General features: G+C 45.2%; 1 protein-coding gene across 4 annotated transcripts in view; it reads left to right on the top strand.

Moving 5' to 3' along the window:
- SLC19A1 (solute carrier family 19 member 1) overlaps window positions 1-14,677 on the top strand; it is a 78,330-nt gene extending 63,653 nt beyond the window's left edge. For all 4 annotated transcript variants that reach the window (XM_056534290.1, XM_056534288.1, XM_056534287.1 and 1 more), the window contains 4 exons: window positions 1,120-1,873; window positions 2,730-2,922; window positions 3,010-3,151; window positions 13,901-14,677. In XM_056534290.1, the coding sequence (XP_056390265.1) occupies window positions 1,120-1,873; window positions 2,730-2,922; window positions 3,010-3,151; window positions 13,901-14,080 (1,269 nt within the window). In that variant the 3' untranslated portion in view covers window positions 14,081-14,677. The remainder of the gene's footprint in view (window positions 1-1,119; window positions 1,874-2,729; window positions 2,923-3,009; window positions 3,152-13,900) is intronic.
- The last annotated feature ends 7,588 nt before the right edge of the window (window positions 14,678-22,265 follow it).

Here is a 22,265-nt window from a genome sequence, read left to right as displayed (position 1 = left end):
GCTGTCTGGGCATGCTGGGAGTTGTAGTTTTGCAACATCTGGAGGGCTACAGTTTAGAGACCACTGTATAGTGGTCTCAGACTGTAGCCCTCCAGATGTTGCTAGGCAACTTACAGGCTTCTGTACGATCCAGTGAGCCAGCCACATGACATCGTCGATCACCATCGCCCGCAGCCTCTGTATGGTCAGTGGTACTTCTGCCATCGGTCCCCTTCGGATTCCCCGTCCTGCCTTTCGGTTTCGGTGGAAACCGAAAGTTAACCCCCCCTGCCCCCCATCTGCTATTAGTTGTCGCTCCTTGACGACCAATAGCAGAGATAGGAGGGGTGGCACCCCTTCCACCTCACTCCTATCCCTTCAGGGGGATCGTGGGTTTCTTAGACAACTGCGATCCCCCTTATATTCCGGGTCACCATAGACCCGCATGACCCGGAATTGGCGCAAATCACTAGTGTGAATTCACTAGCGATTTGCAGCGATTACCCACATGGGGGGGTCTGATAACCCCCCCCCCGGGCATTTGTGCGGGATGCCTGTTGATAGATATCAGCAGTCACTCCGGTCCGGTCCCCGTCCGGCGCGGGGCGGGGACCGAAATTCCCACGGGCGTACAGGTACGCCCTTGGTCCTTAAGTACCAGAGAGCAAAGGCGTACCTGTACGCCCTTGGTCCTTAAGTGGTTAACATGTGTTAGTGTACCTTGTTGCTGTTGTCCTTATATAGGGTGGCATATTAAACTGACACATTCACATTTAGTACTAACAGATTTTGTCTTGTTTTGCCTCTACTAGACCGTGCAAGCTGTAATATTGAAGTCTGTTAGGCTTTTGGTAGAATTTTAGGGCTCTGTATCCCCAGCTTAGCTCTATATCAGTGTTCCAGAGTGCCTCCAGATGTTGCAAAACTACTACTCCCAGCATTGCTGTCCAGGCATGCTGGGAGTTATAGTTTTGCAACACCTGGAGGCACCCTGGTTGGGAAACATTGCTCTATATCTTCACTGTAATCTTTATTTGATTCCAGACAAACTGCATCTTCCTCGATCAGCACTGCCTCACCTTCTGCTTTCTACCAACTTTGACATCATTTTATTTATTTATTTTCCGCTTTTCTTTGTAGGTCACCAATGAGATTACTCCAGTGCTGAGCTACTCCTATATGGCAGTGCTAGTGCCAGTTTTCCTCCTGACTGATTACTTGCGGTATAAACCGGTGCTGATCCTCCAGAGCCTCAGTCACATCTCTGTCTGGTTATTGCTCATATATGGAACAGATGTAATTGCAATGCAGTTTATGGAGTTCTTCTATGGCATCACCATGGCAGCCCGAGTTGCATATTCTTCCTACATCTTCTCACTGGTTTCTCCTTCCAGATATCAAAGGGCAGCTGGGTACTCCCGATCTTCAGTGCTTATGGGGGTTTTCTTAAGCTCTGTCTTAGGACAGCTGTGTGTCACAGTGGCCGGTTCCCCCTTTATGACTCTCAATTACATCTCACTGGGCTTCATGTCATTTGGACTGATCCTCACTCTTTTTCTGAAACGTCCCAAGAAAAGTCTTTTCTTCAATAAAAGAATTTCTAAGGAACAAAATGGGGTTCACCAGGCTGATTTACAAAAATTGAATCCTGAAGCCAAAGTTGAGGGATTGTGCAGTGGGTGGAAAGACTCTGTGTTTTTCCGCATGCTCCGAGAACTGAAAGTAACTGTTCGTCATCCCAGACTACGTATCTGGTCAATATGGTGGATCTTTAATTCTGCGGGGTATTACCTTATGCTGTACTACGTGCAGATTCTATGGAACGAGATCTATCCTACCATAGACAACCGCAAGGTATACAATGGGGGTGTTGATGCTGCTTCTACACTTCTTGGTAAGGTTCCTAGAGGAAATAAAACTATAGAACGTTAGTCATTTGCACCAGTTTCATAAGTGTTTATTATCATGGGAAGTCAGCATAGTCATATTATTTTTAAAGGGGTACTCTGGCCCTAAGATATCTTATCCCCTATCCAAAGGATAGAGGATAAGATGTCTGATCGCGGGGGTCCCGCCGCTGGTGACCCCCACAATTTCTCATGCAGCACCCACCTGTCTCAGGTGCCATCACGCCCCCTCCCATAGGCTTGCATTGAGGAGGCGAGACGTGAGGTCACAAGGGGGCGGAGTAGTGATGTCATGCTACTCCGGCCCCCGTGGTCGTGAAGCTTCAGACACGAAGCCTCCAGTGCTGCATGAGAGATTGCGGGGGTCCCCAGCGGTCAGACGTCTTAACCCGGAGTACCCCTTTAATGTGTAGTAATATGACAGTAAAGTGACACATTTTTGATTCATTAGTCTCTACTTTGTATCCCAAAGATATTTTAATAAAGCAGAAACTCCCTTTAAAAGGGCACTGTTGCTTAAAAAAACGTTTGCTATGTTACTGCTGTATACTCCTACCCGCTTGTTATAGTGATCAGTGGGGGTCTCGGTACGGACATTATAATCAATCAAAACTTTTGACATGCCTCTGTGACATGTCAAACATTCTTTTGGAATGACAGAGACACTTTAATCAATTCATATTTTATGTATATTTTATCTATGTCCAACCAAGTATCGGTTGTGATATCTTGTTTGGGGATGTTACAGTTGATATTGTATTTTATGCTTTTGATATGTGCTATAAATGTATAGGCCTGGACCAATATGAGTTCTAATAATGTTATTTTTGTTTTGGTCTTCAGGTGCCATCACCTCATTTTCGGCGGGGTATGTTAAGATCCGCTGGAGTTTGTGGTCCGAGTTGGTTATTGGAGTGGTCACTGCTTTCCAGGCAGGGCTTCTTATGCTCATGAATTCGACCTCAAATATCTGGGTGTGCTATGTGGCTTACATCCTTTTCCGCAGTTCATACCAATTCTTGGTTCCCATCGCCATGTTAGTAACCCATATGTTTTTTGCTTTGATATGATACCTGTGTTATACATGATCACAGGGGATTTTTATTTATTTATTTTTCTTTAGTTTCCAGATTGCCAGCTCTATGTCCAAAGAACTGTGTGCACTGGTGTTTGGAATCAACACCTTTTTTGCTACAATATTGAAAACTATCATCACCATTATTATCGCTGACAAAAGAGGCTTGGCGCTTTCTGTGCACCCTCAGGTAAGAGATAAGAAATTCCCACAATAATGAATATGATCATTTCTCAATTTTTTTTTTTTTTTTGGGGGGGGGGGGGGAACTGTAGTAGTACATAGGATGTATGACTTGCTGCTCAGTAATGTAAGTCAGCATTGCATAAAACATTACCGGATTACGTTCTCACCACTTACCGGCTGTGCTGAGTGCAGAGTGTACGACCTGGCAACAGTCGGTGTAAGTGGTTGGGGGAGAAGGAAGAGCATTTCAAATGTAACGTACCACCACAATTGATCATTTTGTGGTCACAACAACCCAAAATATGCCCTCCCTTAGGGACCTCACCAACACCATTGGACAGACTGAACAACAAATAATGTAGAAGTAGCACCACGTGGCCAACCAATAGCGCATAGAAACAGCGCTAGAGATCACTGGAAGGGGGGATGTGGGTGAGTACTACCCAAATTAGTTGTTTTTTTTCTTTTAAATAATTAGGCAATTTGGGCAGAAAACTCTTTAAATGGTACATGTCATTAGCAAAAACTTTTTATGAAAAAATGTAGAAAATAACATGTATATTTGTAATATACGTTGGTTAAAAAAATGTGTGTATTTCTCGGCCGCTCTTCATTGGGGGACACCTTACTGATGGGTATATGCTCTTGCCATTAGGAGGCGCTGACACTAGGAAAAAATGTTGTCTCCTCCCTGGCAGGATATACCCGCCCACCTGCAGCGAAGTAATCAGTTTTAGCTAGTGTCAGCTAGGAGGCAAGACACAGGTATGGGTGCTCCCCAGACCTGGTCTTTTTTATTATTTTCTAGAAAGGGCTGTTTAGTCAGATTCTTTTCTCTCTTTTCTTTCCCTTTTTCAGGTTGGGGTCCAGGAGCATGGCGCTATCTGTTACCCCATATATAAAAGTATGCAATGTTAACCCCTTCCCGCCAACATCCAGTGCCTGTGGTTGCACCTAGGGTCCGGGTCTCCCTATCTTCCCTGCTCGTCCTGTCTGTTGCAGCATGACGGGATGCAGGTGACTACAAAAGCTGGTTGAACGAGCGGGTCCGGGCAGTGAAGGGTTAACCCTGCCCATTTTATTCATGCAGCTTCGGCTGCATCTGCTGTGCTCTGCATGTCTGGGTGACTGGTTACTAGGGAGCTGCGCCGACTGCATGCAGATCCTAAACTTTCACTTTCTCCTACAAGTCGCGGACACGTGCCGCCAGCGGACGCCGTCTTTTCCTCACCTCTGCGCCAGGTCTGCTGTGAGGAGCGGCGGAGTGTGCTATGGGATAGATCAGCCGGCGGGAGTTATGGGGCATCATGGCGGCACGGGCTGCCGCGGATAGCTCCACCCTTCCTCCCCTCATTAATCGTGCGAGCGGGGAGATCAGGCAGCTCCTTCTCCCGGCTTGCACGCTGCTGCGGGCAGGTTCAGTGAGACTGGCTTTCACAGCAGTGTTAGCTCCGCCCCCTCTCCCTACCTCGGAGCTATGTGACGGCTTAGTAGGCACTTCTAAGCGTGCTGCTCTGGCCGCCACCACTCCGGGGACTGCACGGGGTTAAGATGACTGCCACCATGGTGTGAGTGTCCTTCCAGCGCAGGGTGCCTTGCTCTTCTCTTCTTCCCTGTTGAAGCAGGAAGAGAGAATAAAAAAAAATAAACTCAGTACATTGCTGTAGTTTGGCGCCCTCTTGTGAGCACTACTTGTATTGCACACTACCTTCTATTGCTAGGGCCCTTTCCTATGGTCCGTATTAGGGGCTGCTTCATTGTTTCAGTCACCCTAGGGGGTGACCTACTATATATTAAATACATGAGCCGCTCAAGATATCCCTCTGAGGTTTCTCGGTCCCTTAGAAACTAATGGGGATATATTCAGGCAGTCTGTTCTCCGCTTCCACTGAGGGCCATACTACGTGCAAGCTCTTTGCGTTCCTGGTAGACACCCAGGTCTCTTATGGGGTTCCTCATCTGTCATTCTGCCGGCCTCCCATCGTGGGGGGTTCTTGGCATGTCATACTCTGATTCCTTTTTTCCACTGGCACCGCATCTGGTGCTCCAGCTCTTCTCATCTGGCGCTAGTTTTCCAGGGGAATATCCCTGCGTGAGCATGGTTTGGACCTGATATCACTATGCCACACAGTGGTCTCGCCGGTCACTCATCTCATGGCTGCTGCCTGTCCCACATCACATGGTTGCCATATCTGCGGTTGGTGTTGCCCCCATACCAGTAAGCCAGACAGTGGTCTACATGGTTGCCTATATCGCCTGTCATACATCAAACGACTGATGTATCTGAAACTGGACTCCGGTACCTCACTACTGAGTTCGGTGCTAACAAGAGGAATCGTTGTCCACTATGGACCCATACCAATAGGCCAGACGTTGGTCTGCATGGTCTTCTACACTGCCGGTCGTACCCCAAACTGCTGATGTATCTGTGGCTGGAGTTCCGATACCCCACTGCTGGGTGCGGTATACGTTGAACTGACCCAGTGTGTCCTACGGGCCCTATGACTCGATGTCTACTACGGACCCATACCGGTAAGTCAGACAGTGGTTTGCTTGGTTTCCTCTGCCGCCTGTCACATGGCTGATGTATCTGTGGCTGGAGTTCAGATACCCCACTGCTGGGTGCAGTGTACGAAGAACTGACCCAGTGTGTCCTATGGACCCTATGCCTAGTTGTCTACTACGTGCCCATATTAGTAAGCCAGACAGGGGTCTGCATAATTGCCTACACTGCCTGTCATACATCAAACAGATGTGGCTGGAGTTCTGGTACCTCACTACTGTGCGAGGTGCTGACAAGAAGACTAGTTGTTTTATATGGACTCATACAAGTAAGCCAGAAAGTGGCATGCGTGGTTTCCTATGCCACCTGTCACACATCACATGGCTGGTGTATCTGTGACTGGCCTCCCGGTACCTCCCTACTGTGTGAGGTTTCCGACGGAACGACTCGCTGTCCACTATGGATCCATTCCAGTAAGCCAAACTGCGGTCTGCGTTGTTTACTACCCTGCCTGTCACACATCTCACGGCTGTTGTATCGGCCGCTTCAGTTCCGGTACCCCACTGTTGTATGCAGTTTACGTAGAACTGACCCAGCTTGTCCCACGGTCACTATGCGGGATGTCAGGGATGAATTCCACGGATCCTCTGCCTCCCTCTATTTCTCAGGGGGCGGGGCTTCTCGGCCTCCCCGCCCTCCCACCTATGCCGAAGGGGCACAGTCATCGCCTGTCTGACTGTTCCCTTTTTGCCAAAAGCCTGGGGGAGTTAGTGTTCAGCCAGATTGTTGTCTACACTGTTTCCGCTGCCATCGGTCTTGGACCTCTGGGCTGCCGCGGACATATCCAGGTTTCCCATACCCCATTGCTGGGTGAGAGACCATGCTGTAAGGTCCTTACAGGTATACGGGATTGCTACCAGTCGGACAATGCTTCATCTGTTGGGTTTTCTACATCACCAGGTCGCCTGTTGGATGGGCCCCGCTTTCTGTGGGAGGTTGAATCTGTGGGAGTGATCGGGAATCCTTCACCTGCCGGCCAGACTGTTTTCCGCATGGCTTACTGCTACTTCGGGTCACCTACCATACACTTTCACCCCGTGGACGGTAGTTCAGGTTACTCACTGCCATGATGTAATTTTCGAGTGAGTCACCCCATTTTGCTCCATGGGCCTTATACATTGCACCACATACTGGTTTAAAGGATTACCTATTTGTCCAGGTCCCTCTCTGCATGCCTGCTTCTCTGTCCGCAGGCTGGTATCTCACTCCACTGTGTGTTTCCGTATGCCGGACCCGGCATGGCCATGGTCCCTTTGCCGCATAGCCAGACTGTGTCTGCCTGGTGTTCTAATCCACCTGATTACCTCTCCCGTTTCTGCTTCTATAGCTGCAGTCTGGTGCCTCTCTTCCAGGTGCAGTTCCTCAGAGTGTGTACCTGTGGGTTCTTGGGATCTTTTCTTCCTGTCAGTCACAATGTGTCTGCATTTTCCAGCTCCACATTCATTCTTCGTCTCCTGAGTCTGCATCTGTAGCCTTGGTGTCTGGCACCATAGGAAATGGGGTCTGGGCTTTCTTTCTGCAGGTCACAGGGATTTTCTCAGCAACAGCAGCATCACTCTGTTCTCCTTTCTTAGGTTGCACTGTTGGTCTGCTAGAGGCATACCTCCCTTCCTCCGTTCCCATTCTGGTGGGATGCAAGAAAATGAAAAAGCGGATTTTTTCTGCAGCGCTGGACCCAATGTAGCCAAAAGAGACCAAGCTCTTAAAGGTATAGTCAAAAAGCGTTTATTTGAAGCACATCTACGCGTTTCTGGCCCAGAGTGGGCCCTTCATCAGGACAAGGTGCTAGTGCAAAGACCATAAGACACTGACATTTTATACACACTGGGATGGACTTTTACACAAGTTTTTTTTCAATAAAAAAATTAGGGTATTCACAAACAGCAATTAGTAAAATGACGTAACAATATTGAGATTTAAAATGCATAAAATTACTATATTGTTTATTAAAATCACAAATAACATTAAAAGGATATGGTTGTGCCATATGTATGGTGTTTAATTGAGACTTATGATATAATTTTATTAATAGAAAGGGGATTTCTGTAGTGTATGGACATCTCCTCATGTTTTTAATAAATTTACGTACAGAGCAGTCACTTCCGGTGTGGACATAGAGAGAAGAGGAAATGTAGAGTACTAGTTAAAACAACAATGTATTGGAGTGCTCTCACACAATGTGTAGCGTATTTGTGATGTTTGACACTGGAACGAGTTATTTTTACTTGCTGCCAGCCAGTGGTGTAATTAACGCTGGCGGCAATTTTAGCAGAGGGAGCGATATATTGCCATAGTGGAGGGCAAAAGAAGCGGGTCTTGATATGCTTACGGGCAACATAGCGCTCTCATTGGCACTTTTGCTGTCCGATAATGCGCACAGTCATCATCGCTGTGATGTGAGCACAGCGTTGGGGCTGAGTGTAAAAAGTTGTCAGACGGTAGCGCTGTCATTACGACCTAACGCTGTTATAAAGTGTAGGCACAGTAGATAGTAGTATTGAGGCCTGGGGGGGACCCGTGGCGGGAGGTGATGTACATAGTTAGAATTAATAGATTAATGAATGCGAGGGGGCGGTGTGACAGCTGGAAGAATGGGACATAGTAGAGAGAACCGGGGGGCCCTATGATAACACATGGTAAACAAGGAAAAATTGGGAATAATAGTACATAATGGGGACAGGGGAAGAAGAGGGACAGTATAGATGGGGTAAAAGTGAAATGTAGATGCCACAGGGGTGTGATGGGATGTATAGGGGAGGGAGGGGGTGAAGTATACAGTGGGATATATAATAGATGGGATAAATTGTGAATTGTGGACGCCACAGGGGTGTGATGGGATGTACGGGGGCGGGGGGGGGGGGGGGATTATACAGATTGATATGCAGATATAGCATTTTGATGGGGGGGAATATTGGAACAATTAGTATAACATATAACAAAATATCATGATGTACTATGTTAAAGGGGAATGAATTTTTGAGGGGAAGAAATTATGCATATCAGAGAGGGGAGGGGGAGAGGGAAAAAAGGGGGGGGGAGTATTGGAACAATTGGTGTTACGTATAACATAATAGCATGATGTACTATGTTAATGGTTATGGAATTTTTAAAGGGAAAAATGTATGTATACGTATGGGACATGATGATTGTGGAGAGGGAACAGAGTGTAGGTGTATATACATATGTATATACATGATAATGACGTAAGGGAAGAGGGGGTAGGGAAGGGATAGGGAAATAGTGGGACAGCAACACTGACATTTGGATGCTGTATTAATGGACATTTAGAGGTAGGAGGGGTTGTTTTGGTACTGATGTATATTGGACTTAAAGGAGTAGTCCAGTGGTGACCCAGTGGTGAACAACTTATCCCCTATCCTAAGCATAAGGGATAAGTTTGAGATCGCGGGGGGCCCCCTGCGATCTCCTGTACCGAGCCCTGACAGCCCGCGGGAAGGGGATGTGTCGACCTCCGCACGAAGCGGTGGCCGACACGCCCCCTCAATACAACTCTATGGCAGAGCCGAAGCGCTGCCTTCGGTAATCTCCGGCTCTGCCATAGAGATGTATTGAGGGGGCGTGTCGGCCGCCACTTCTTGCAGAGGTCAACACCCGCTATCTGTCCGGAGAGCCTGGCCCCCGTACAGAGAGATCGCAGGGGCCAGAAACGCGTAGATGTGCTTCAAATAAACACTTTTTGACTATACCTTTAAGAGCTTGGTCTCTTTAGGCTACATTGGGTCCAGCGCTGCAGAAAAAATCCGCTTTTTCATTTTCTTGCATTTTGTTACCATGGACAACTCCAGGGAGTGTTCGGAAGGATTGTAAGCTGCAGGACCACAAAAGACTCGCTCTACACGCGATCAGAGGTGTTTTGCTCTTAGCATAACACTATATGGTCAGTGAGATTAAATCCTCTTATTTACTATACTAATTAACTGTACTTCACTAGGGCGCGTTCCCTTTTTTTCCTTTTTATCTCTTACATTCTGGTGGGATGTCTCTTTTTAATGTGCTCTGGTCTGCTCGGACCACCGGGCCTAGGACTGCTTGGTCTCCTTGGTTTGGACTCTGTCCTTAGAGGCTGTGGTGTGCCTTTCTTTTAGGGGAGATCTGTCGGGGGTTCCATTTCTGGGCCTAGTGTATCTTCGCCTGGCCTTGTGGACATGTGAATTCAGTCTCTGGACTGATTCCTTTCTCTGGTGGTTGTTTTTCCCACCCTAGGGGACTCCTTTGGTACATCCCATCAGTAAGGTGTCCCCCAATGAAGAGCGACCGAGAAAAGGAGATTTTTTTGTACTCACCGTAAAATCTCTTTCTCGTAGCTTTCATTGGGGGACACCACACCCACCCATTTCTTCATCTTTTTTCCAGACTATTCCTTCTGGTTCTTGGGTTGTTTCTCCGGGATTCCTTTCTAGGGTCCTTTTGGACATATGTCTTTGTTGGCTTCTCCTACTGCTTTGTGACAAAACAGATTACTTCACTGCAGGTGGGCAGGTATATCCTGCCAGGGAGGAGCAGACTTTTTTTCCTAGTGTCAGCGCCTCCTAGTGGCAAGAGCATATACCCATCAGTAAGGTGTGCCCCAATGAAAGCTTTGAGAAAGAGAGATTTTACGTTGCGTACAAAAAAAATCTCCTTTTTGTGCCTGCAGCTATTTCCTGTGTGCTTCGGTGAGGAGACTGAATACAAGAAGTGTCGGTGGACGAGCGGGCCGCTGTGCACTGAGGACGAGCGGGGCTCTGTACACATCAGGCTGATTGACAAGCCAGAAGCCTGCACAGAGCCCTGCTTGTCCCGCCCTCACTTCCTGTATTTGGTATCCACAAAGAAACACACAGGCAATAGCTGCAGGGACAGCATTTTTCCCTAATAAATATAAATATATTTTTACCAATGTATATTACAAATATACCTAAAATGTTATCTACATTATATTAAGTTTTTTGGTAACAGGTACACTTTAACTCCTTGGGGATGGAGCCCATTATAACCCTAAGGACAGGAGCATTTTTTGCAATTCTGACCACGGTCACTTTAAGCATTAATAACTCTGGGATGCTTTTACTTTTCATTCTGATTCCGAGATTGTTTTTTCGTGACATATTCTACTTTATGTTAGTGGTAAATTTTCATCGATACTTGCATCATTTCTTGGTGAAAAATTCCAAAATTTGATGAAAAAATTGAAAATTTGGCATTTTTCTAACTTTGAAGCTCTCTGCTTGTAAGGAAAATAAACATTCTAAATAAATAATATTTTGATTCACATATACAATATGTCTACTTTATGTTTGCATCATAAAGTTGATATGTTTTTACTTTTGGAAAACATCAGAGGGCTTAAAAGTTCTGAAGCAATTTACCAATTTTTCACAAAATTTTCAAAATCGGAATTTTTTAGGGGCCAGTTCAGTTTAAGTGGATTTGAAGGGCCTTCATATTAGAAATACCCCATAAATGACCCCATTATAAAAACTGCACCCCTCAAAGTATTCAAAATGACATTCAGTAAGTGTTTTAACCCTTAGGTGTTTCACAGTAATAGCAGCAAAGTGAAGGAGAAAATTCAAAATCTAAATTTTTTACACTCGCATGTTCTTGTAGACCCAGTTTTTGAAATTTTACAAGGGGTAAAAGGAGAAAAAGCCCCCCAAAATTTGTAACCCAATTTCTCTCGAGTATGGAAATACCTCATATGTGTATGTCAAGTGTTCGGCGGGCGCAGTAGAGGGCTCAGAAGGGAAGGAGCGACAATGGGATTTTGGAGAGTGAGTTTTGCTGAAATGGTTTTTGGGGGGCATGTCGCATTTAGGAAGCCCCTATCGTGCCAGAACAGCAAAAAAAAAAAAAAAAAAAAACACGACATACCATTTTGGAAACTACACCCCTCAAGGCACGTAACAAGGGGTCCGGTGAGCCTTAACACCCCACAGGTGTTTGACGACTTTTCATTAAATTCGGATGTGTAAATGAAAAAAAAAATTTCACTAAAGTGCAGGTTTTTTCCCCAAATTTACCATTTCTACAAAGGGTAATGGGAGAAAAATTCCCCCAAAATTTGTAACGCAATTTATCCCGAGTACAGAGATACCCCATATGTGGCCCTAAACTGTTGCCTTGAAATACGACAGGGCTCTGAAGTGAGAGAGCGCCATGTGCATTTGAGTCCTGAATAAGGAATTTGCAGTAGGGGTGGACCCGGTTACAAGGATGGGGCTTGTCTCCACCAAAACCCTACAGCAGTGTTTCCCAAACAGGGTGCCTCCAGCTGTTGCAAGACTCCCAGCCTGCCAGGACAGTCTATGGCTGTCCGGCAACACTGGGAGTTGTGGTTTTGCCACAGCTGGAGGCGCCGTTTAGGAAACACTGCCGTATGAGACGTTTTTCATTTTTATTGGGGGGGGGGCGACATGTAAGGGGGTGTATGTGTAGTGTTTTACTTTTTATTATTTGTTAGGGTAGTGTAGTGTTTTTAGGGTACATTCACACAGACAGGGGTTCACAGTAAGTTTCCTTGAAGGAAACCCACTGTAAACCCGCCCGTGTGAATGTACCCTCAGCTGTGGCAAAATGACAACTCCCAGAATGCACTGACAGACCGTACATGCTGGGAGTTGTAGTTTTACAACAGCTGTAGGCACACTGGTGGGGAACCACTGAGTTAGAAAACAGACTCTAGCTCAGTGATTCCAACCCATGTGCCTCCAGCTGTTGCATGACTACAACTCCCAGCATGTACGGTCTGTCAGTGCACTCTGGGAGTTGTAGTTTTGCAACAGCTGAAGGCACACGGGTTGGAATCACTGAGTTAGGAAACAGACTCAGACTCAGAAACAGACTCTAGCTCTAGTGTTTCCCAACCAGTGTGCCTACAGCTGTTGCAAAACTACAATTCCCAGCATGCCCGTACAGTCAGATGCTGGGCGTGTAGTTCTGCAATATCTGGCCCTTCAGATGTTGCAGAACTACAACTCCCAGGATGCCTGGACAGTCTGGGCATGCTAGGAGTTGTAGTTATGCAACAACTGGGGAAGAACAGTGGCCTCCAAACTGTAGCCCTCCAGATGTTGCAAAACTACAACTCCAAGCATGCCCAGACTGTCCAGGCATGCTGGGAGTTGTAGTTCTGCAACATCTGAAGGGCCAGATATTGCAGAACTGCATGCCCAGCATCCCTGACTGTCTGGGCATGCTGGGAGTTGTAGTTTTGCAACATCTGGAGGGCTACAGTTTGGAGACCACCATATAGTGGTCTCTAAACTGTGCCACTTCAGATGTTGCAAAACTACAACTCCCAGCATGCCCAGACAGTCAGTGCATGCTGGGAGTTGTAGTTTTGCAACATCTGGAGGGCCACAGTTTAGAGACCACTACACAGTGGTCTCCAAACTGTGACCCTCCAGATGTTGCAAAACTACAACTCCCAGCATGCCCAGAGACAGCCTTTGGCTGTGTGGGCATGCTGGGAGTTGTAGTTTTGCAGCTTTTAGAAGGCAACAGTGAAGATCACTTATCGCGATCTTCACTGCAGCCTTCTCAGCCGCACTTTCCGGCCACCGGCTCCGCAGGTCCGGGTAAGCCGGGCCATGCCCCATAACCCCCCCCGCTCTGTACCGACTTCGATCGGTGCGCAGAGCGGGGGGAAATGAACTCCAACCCCCCGCCCCCCTCCTGCCATTGGTGGTCAGCTTGACCGACCAATGGCAGGGGATAGGAGGGGGTGGCAACACTGCCACCTCGCTCCTATCCTTTAGGCTGGTCGGAGCTGTCTCTGACAGCTCCGATCAGTCTTATTTTCCGGGACATCAGGTCACCAGTGACCCGATTTGCCCGGATCGCGGCAAATCGCAGGTCTGAATTGACCTGCGATCGCCGATATGGGGGGTCTCAGGACCCCCCTAGGCATTGCCACGGGATGCCTGCTGATAGATATCAGCAGGCATCCCGGTCCAATCACCGCCCGGCGAGCGGCAGTGATCGGAAATGCCGAAGGCGTATGGATATGCCCTCAGTCCTTAAGTGACGGGACGCGAGGGCGTATGCATACGCCCTTCGTCCCCAAGGAGTTAAATATTTAAAAGGCAGTAATGGACAGTAGAAAGGACAGTGGCACATAAGCAATATCCATACTGTGAAGTGCATAACCTTTTTTGCTGTCTCACCTTGTGTATTTTTATTTTCCAGTTTTATGTGTATTTTGGTTACTTCACACTTTTGGCAGTATTGTACCTTGTGGCTGCTGCCTGGGTTATCATCCGGTACAAGCAAGAAGAGCACGTGGAAGAAAATGAACCGGCAAAGCCACAAGCATCCACCGAGCAGAAGGTGGAGACAGATAAATCTACTGTCGAGTCACATGCATGATTTGAGATTGTGGCCAAGTGTAGATGATCAGTGTTCCAGTATTAGCACTTACTCTGCAGCGGTCTGTGCTGTGTGCAGGGCTGCCGCAGTTAGAAGTAAGTCTTTAGGCATAATGAGACCTAGTTGTGCTAGTGTCAAGGTACAATGCTGTGAGATCTCGCCCTCTTGCACAACAGCCGTATGAGAGATGTGTTTGAACAAGGCTGCTTTGTGTCCTGGAAGAAGGAAATGGTTTACGAAGTCTACTGAGAACAACTAAAGAATAAGAATCTCAGGGATTTGGCATTGCCAAAATACGGAGAGTTCTTTTTTTTATCTTGGATGTCAGCGGATGTAGTTCTCTTATTAGCCTTCGAAACAGCGTTTTCCAAACAGTGAGTCTCCAGCTGTTGCGGAGCTACAACTCCCAGCACGCCCGGACAGTTGAAGGCTCTTCCCTATTATGTACAGTGTTAGGAATAATGAAAGGCTCACACTATGGGTGTAAAAGTGCACTTACAGTTTTCTATTACTGTTTGTATATACAGAAATTTGATGAACACGGTTTTGCATTGTTTGCATATTCCCTGTACCTTTTGGACCAAAATAAACAGAGAAATGCAATTTGCTTCAGAACTATTTTTTTTTCTTTCTTTGCTTTCACATCTATAGGGAAACCATTCAGGGGCTGCTATACATCTGCTAGATTATTTTTTGTGTATTTATTGCAATCATGATACAATAAACCAAAATGAAGTATTTCTCACAGAAAAAGATTGCAGTAACACATTTTGCTATACACATGTTTATTCCCTTTGTGTGTATTGGAACTAAACCAACAAAGGGAGGAAAAAAAGCAAATTGGACATAATGTGACACCAAACTCCAACAATGGTCTGGACAAAATTATTGGCACCCTTAACTTAATATTTGGTTGCACACCCTTTGGGAAAAAATTACTTAAATCAGTCGCTTCCTATAACCATCAATAAGCTTCTTGCACCTCTCAGCCGGAATGTTGGACCACTCTTCTTTTGTAAACTACTGCTCCAGGTCTCTCTTATTGGAAGGGCGCCTTTTCCCAACAGCAATTTTAAGATCTCTTCACAGGTGTTCAATGGGCTTTAGTTCTGGACTAATTGCTGGCCACTTCAGAACTCTCAAACGCTTTGTTGCCATCCATTTTTTGGGGGCTTTTTGATGTAATTTATGGGTCATTGTCATGAAATCCTGAGATTTCATGATGCCTTGCACACATTCAAGGCACCCATTGCAAGAGGCAGCAAAACAACCCCAAAACATCATTGAACCTTCACCATATTTCACTGTAGGTACTGTGTTCTTTTCTTTGTAGGCCTCATCCCGCTTTCGGTAAACAGTAGAATGATGTGCTTTACCAAAAAGCTCTATCTTGGTCTCATCTGTCCACAAGACGTTTCCCCAGAAGGATTTTTGCTTACTCAAGTTAATTTTGGCAAAGTCTTTTATGTCTCTGTGCCAGCAGTGGGGTCCTCCTGGGTCTCCTGCCATAGCGTTTCATTTCATTTAAATGTTGACAGATAGTTTGCGCTGACACTGATGCTCCCTGAGCCTGCAGGACAGCTTGAATATCTTTGGAACTTGTTTGGGGCTGCTTATCCAACATCCAGACTATACTGTGTTGACACTTTTCATCAATTTTTCTCTTCTGTCCACGCCCAGGGAGATTAGCTACAGTGCCATGGGTTGCAAACTTCTTGATAATGTTGTGCACTATGGACAAAGGCAAATCTAGATCTCTGGAGATGGACTTGCAACCTTGAGATTGTTGATATTTTTCCACAATTTTGGTTCTCAGACAGTTCCCTTCTCCTCTTTCTGTTGTCCATGCTTAGTGTGGCGCACACAGACACACAATGCAAAGACTAAGTGAACTTCTCTCCTTTTTATCTGTTTTCAGGTATAATTTTTATATTGCCATCTGTTACTTGCCCCAGGTGAGTTAAAAGGAACATCACATGCTTGAAACAATCTTATTTTTCCACAATTTTAACTCCTTAACGACGTAGGACGTATATTTACGTATATTGCGCCGCGATCCCGCATCATATCGCGTCGGTCCCGGCGCTAATCAACGGCCGGGACCCGCGGCTAATACCACACATCGCCGATCGCGGCGATGTGCGGTATTAACCCTTTAGAAGCGGCGGTCAAAGCTGACCGCCGCTTCTAAAGTGAAAGTGACCCGGCTGCTCAGTCGGGCTGTTCGGGACCGCCGCGATGAAATCGCTGCGTCCCGAACAGCTGACCGGACACCGGGAGGGCCCTTACCTGCCTCCCCGGTGTCCGATCGGCGAATGACTGCTCCGTGCCTGAGATCCAGGCAGGAGCAGTCAAGCGCCGATAACACTGATCACAGGCGTGTTAATACACGCCTGTGATCTGTGTAAGAGATCAGTGTGTGCAGTGTTATAGGTCCCTATGGGACCTATAACACTGCAAAAAAAATGTTAAAAAAAGGGTTAATAAAGGTCATTTAACCCCTTCCCTAATAAAAGTTTGAATCACCCCCCTTTTCCCATAAAAAATATTAAACCGTGGAAACAAAATAAAAAATAAACATATGTGGTATCGCCGCGTGCGTAAATGTCCGAACTATAAAAATATATCATTAATTAAGCCGTAAGGTCAATGGCGTACGCGCAAAAAAATTCCAAAGTCCAAAAAAGCGTATTTTGGTCACTTTTTATACCATTAAAAAATTTATAAAAAGTGATCAAAAAGTCCGATCAAAACAAAAATCATACCGATAAAATGTTCAGATCACGGCGCAAAAAATGAGTCCTCATACCGCCCCGTACGTGGAAAAATAAAAAAGTTATAGGGGTCAGAAGATGACATTTTTAAACGTATAAATTTTCCTGCATGTAGTTATGATTTTTTTCCAGAAGTGCGACAAAATCAAACCTATATAAGTAGGGTATCATTTTAACCGTATGGACCTACAGAATAATGATAAGGTGTAATTTTTACCGAAATATGCACTGCGTAGAAACGGAAGCCCCCAAAAGTTACAAAATGGCGTTTTTTTTTTCAATTTTGTCGCACAATGATTTTTTTTTTCCGTTTCGCCGTGCATTTTTGGGTAAAATGACTAATGTCACTGCAAAGTAGAATTGGTGACGCAAAAAATAAGCCATAATATGGATTTTTAGGTGGAAAATTGAAAGGGTTATGCTTTTTAAAAGGTAAGGAGGAAAAAACGAAAGTGCAAAAACGGAAAAACCCTGAGTCCTTAAGGGGTTAAAAGGGTGCCAATAATTTTGTCCAGACCATTTTTGGAGTTTGGTGTGACATTATGTCTAATTTGCGTTTTTTTTCCTCCCTTTTTTTGGTTTAGTCCCAATACACACAAAGGGAATAAACGTGTGTATAGCAAAACATGTGTTACTGCAATCCTTTTCTGTGAGAAATATTTAACTTTCTTGAAACATTTCTGGGGTGCCAACATTTACGGCCATGACTGTATAATATAAAACGTGTGCTGCAGCAAACTTGGCCCTACCTATCCTTTTCAAAGCCACTAAGTATGCATATTATATCAAGAGGGCTACTGATGTGTATCTCCGACAGTAGGCTGCAACTTATCACACTGTGTAGGCATAAAGATACCGGTAGTTATGTTTTCCTTCTATATCAAAGACTGCTTCTCTTTGCCTACTAAACAGGGGCTTAGTTCCCAATGCCATCCTTCACCTTGGTAGTGGGAGCTGCTGAAGAATCGTGTAAGTTAAAGGGGTACTACAGTGGAAAACAATTCTTTTAAAATGGTGCCAGAAAGTTAAACAGATTTGTAAATTACTTCTATTTAAAAAATGTAATCCCTCGAGTACTTATCAGTTCCTGTTTGCTACAAAGGAAGTTCTTTTTTTTTTTCTGTCTGACCACAGTGCTCTAGGTTTTCTATGGAGATTTGTTCCTGACATGGACAGAGGTGTCAGCAGAGAGCACTGTGGTCAGACAGAAAAAGTCAAAAAACGAACTTCCTCTAGAGAATACAGCAGCTGACAAGTGCTGGAAGGATTAAGATTTTCAAATAGAAGTAATTTACAAATATGTTTGACTTTCTGTCACCAGTTGATTTAAAAAAAAAAAAAAAGTTTTCCACCTGAGTGCCCCTTTCACACTGCCGTTGCACCCGAACGGCTGTTTAAGTTTTTTTATTTTCTCGTGACGGGCAACAACGGGTCCCGGTGACTCCCATTTACTATTATGGGGGCCACTGGGTACCATTATTTTTTTGATGGGAATATCGGCAGAAAAAGACTGTGCTTGAAGTTATTTTTCTCTCGCTATTCTCCCCAGCTCCCATGACGCCCGTCACACTGCCGTGTCATAACGGCAGTGTGAAAGTAGCCTAAGGAAGTGTCTGTATAGTCAGGCGGCAGTAGATGCTGTCTATTGGAATCCTTCGAGCCAGGCTCAGCTCTGCTGCTATATATGGATAGGTACATCATATAGATTCCCCAGGAAGCCCATAGTGATATAACTTGATCAAACATGGATACTTATGGCACAGAGGTTGACATAAGTGTCTATATTAAGCCTTGCGGCTAAGCCTGAGGTGGAGGATCCCGAAAAAACAGCTGTTGCCGGTGCAGGGAACCCTGATTGTTGAAATCTTTTCTTGCGCCCCTGGGTTGCATCTTCACTTGAGGGATGATTAAAGAGTACCTGTCACCATATAAAACTTTTAATATAGTGTTCCTTTTGTAATTAGCAGACACTTTCCCATTCACTTGCTTTTAAAATTATCAACATAAATATGTTTAAAATGTAATAGTAAAAAACGGCCACTAGGTGGCTCTGTTCTGTTCCCTGCCACAATTAATACAGTGAGTTTGGTCTCCTCCCGGCCTGGCAGGAGACCAAACTTAGGAAGTGTTTCTCTGGTCTGAGCTTGATTGATAGCTGCAAAGAGCCTCACTGAAAGCTACACAGAGCCTGAGGTCTTCTATTGATCACAGCGCTGCAAAGATGTCAGGGCAGAAGTGGTCCCCCAGCAGGCATCAGTGATGTCATGCTTGCTGGTAAAACGCTCACTTTCTCCTGCTAGGAGATTGCACTATGTGAGCAAGAATAAAGGTATGATACACAACTTTTTAAAGCTCTGAATTTTTAATTAAGGGTGGCAGGAGTGTTAGGAGTAGTTATGGAACATAACCTGAGTTAGTACCATTTTGGTATTGATCTGACTTTTTAATCGCTTTTTAACTTTTTTTTCTGGGATTTTATAAAAATTGCAATTCTGTGGTTTGGTATTTTACCGTATGGGATACATGATGTTATATTTTAATAGTTCGTACAATTATGCACGCAGCGATACTAAATGTTTATTTTAAAAAAAATTATGTTTACATGTTTTTATATAGAAAAAGGGGGTGATTTGAACTTTTAACATGGAAGAGGTTAATGTGTGTCTTTTAATCTTTTTTTTTTTTTTTTTACACTTTATTAGACATTTAGGCCCCGTTCACACTACGGAATTGCCGCGGAATTTCCGGGCGGAATTCCGCGGTGTGAACTTTAACATTAGTGTGGACGGGTCTCCGCGAGACCCGTTCACACTGCGGAATTTCAGCGGCGGACATTTCAGCCGCTGCAAGTGTTCCGCGCAAAGAAACAACATGTTCATTCTTTGCGCGGATTCTGCGAGCGGACCATAGCCATCAATGGTGACGGCTCAGTGCCCCGCGGCCCTAGCGCCGAAGAAACCCCGGCGGCGGCTGCCAGGCGGAATCTCCGCTCGCAGAATTGAGCCGCGAGAATTCCGTAGTGTGAACGGGGCCTTAGGGTGTGTTCACACTGAGGAATTGGAGAGGAATTTCCACGAGTAATTCTGCTCGCTTTTTCCTCTCCAAATCATTCAGCAGTGAAAACCCCATAGAGTTGTACAGAATTTCTGCCCCTCAGTTCACACTGAGGAATTTCCTCAAGCAGAATTCTGACGAGGAAGTATGTTCCGCTTGAAGAATGAACATGTTCTTTCTTTCAGGCCGAATCAGCGACGTTCTCCCATAAAGATCAATGTTGTTGTTTTTTTTCAGTCAGAAGCATATGCGTGCGGAATTCGCGCAGAATTTCCGAAAAAAAGTATTTATGAAAAAAAAATATATATATTACGCCCACTCTCCACCCACTTTTTATTCAGCAGCCATTTTGAGATTCCCATTTCTGATTCTGTGACTGTATTCAGAGTCTGTGAATAATCTCTCTTTGAGAAAAACGCTAAATTTTCACCAAAAATTTGTGGAAACGCCCCTGAAAATCAGTCTGTGGAAATGGCCGCTGGAACTCCTCCCACTCTTGATACTCCTCCTCCGCATGAAACCTGCATTTCACGAAATCGCTAATTTTGAGCGAAATTTTTATTTTCTGGGTGGAAATCTTCAGCGTGATTTTTGCCCCAATTCCTCAGTGTGAACATACCCTTAGGAGGAATCATTAGATCCCTCATACAGATCAATAGAGTTCTATTGAACTCCATTGGTCTGTTTGCTCTGCGATAGATTGATAGAGCCTAGTCCAGCCAGGCTCTATCAAAGTCTATAGTGGACAATCCCCTGCAGCGTGATCATGCTGAAGGGGGGGTGATCCACTCCACTAGCCCACCAGGAAGCATTCACATGTCCCTTTAGACACCGCTATCAGCTTTGACAGCGGCAATCTAAAGGGTTAATAGCCAGCCGCAGCAATCGCCACATGCTGGCTACTAGCGGTGTCCCCCGGCTACTGAGAACAGCCGGGGGCTGCAGAGTATGGAGCGAGCAGGAGTCAGGAGCCCACTCCATACAGACTACTGAGCGGCGCCGCACTTGTCAGGTCCGGCACTGCATCCGGGCGGAATAAGCCGAACTCCTTTGCAACCGGATGTCAGTTTTCAAACCGTATACAGTTTTTAACTGTTTACGGGTTAAAATTTGTACACATGTTTTGATACGGTTTAGTCAGGTTTTGAGGAATCCGTTTTTCCTCAGAAACCTGATACGGGAACTGTATTGCAAAAACGTGGTGTGAATGCACCCTAACTAAAAAAATTCTGATAATACAATTTTTACAAAAACTAAATTGAAAAAAGAAAAATTTTCGGTTTCAGCCAAAAAATTTCCTTTCGGTGCATCCCTAATAATTACATATACTTTTCTATAAAACTGCAAAAAATTTAAAAAACTAAATACACTGCTTCTGCACCAGGAGAACTTATACCAAAGTACAGTATTACTAAAATTGTTACAGCTCCATATCATGTAGAACAATGAGGACATGTCCGCACATGCCCATGGGATGCCTGTGGTTTTTCAATGTATATGGATGGATTAATGAGCTTATGTCTTCCAATTCCTGTTTCTTAGCTTAGAAACCAATCTTTTCATTATGTCAAGTATCAAAGATTGGAGCAGCTCATGTGTCAAGGTTTTCAGATCTTTTTAAGGGTGTATTCACACACACAGGATCTACTGCAGATTTGAAGCTGTAAAATCCAAATTGTTGATCTGCAATTGCAGATTTTACAAGGCAATACGAATGTATTTTTTATAGCCTTGTAAAATCCAAAACTGTGGATTTTATGTCAGACAGGAGGCTCGTATCAAATGCAAAGTCTTTCTTTATTCAGCTCAATAGCAGAAAGAAATGTACTGTAAGTTCAAACTTAAAGAAAAAATAGAGAGGGATGCAGGTCCCATAGCAACTGACCGCATCCCTCCTCTTACAATTCCACCAATCACATCCGACCTTGCTCCATAAAACCTGGCTCTGGCTCCACCTCCTCCTCTTTCTTTCTGCTCAATAGATCAGATAAGTAACAGTCCTTAACTGCGGTGTATTTTGTTCTCTTTTATGCTTGGGATTGACTGATTTGTTCAGTTTCCCTCATTTATCTCCTCTTCTCTGTATTTAGCTCCTACCTATTTCCATATCTTATTGTGCAATCTATATTTTGGTACCGGGGTAGATACTGTATACCCCGGTGTTTCTATCCACCCTTCCCACCTTTCCTGCTTTCTGGGGCTCCGTTCGGGCGCTGTACTTACGCCCCGGGTGGCTCCCTGTTCTTTTTCTTACTCAGGTTTTTTCCCCTATCTGTTCTGTCGGAGCGCCATTTTGGTGACGCTCCTCTCCTTCTCGGCCCGTGGATCCGCCTCCTTCTCGGCTTACCAGCGCACGC

Source organism: Hyla sarda, chromosome 8, assembly GCF_029499605.1.
Source record: "Hyla sarda isolate aHylSar1 chromosome 8, aHylSar1.hap1, whole genome shotgun sequence".
In the NCBI taxonomy this organism is placed as follows: domain Eukaryota; kingdom Metazoa; phylum Chordata; class Amphibia; order Anura; family Hylidae; genus Hyla; species Hyla sarda.
The sequence above is the reverse complement of the archived record's forward strand: the minus strand, read 5'-3'. Positions and strand labels throughout refer to the sequence as shown.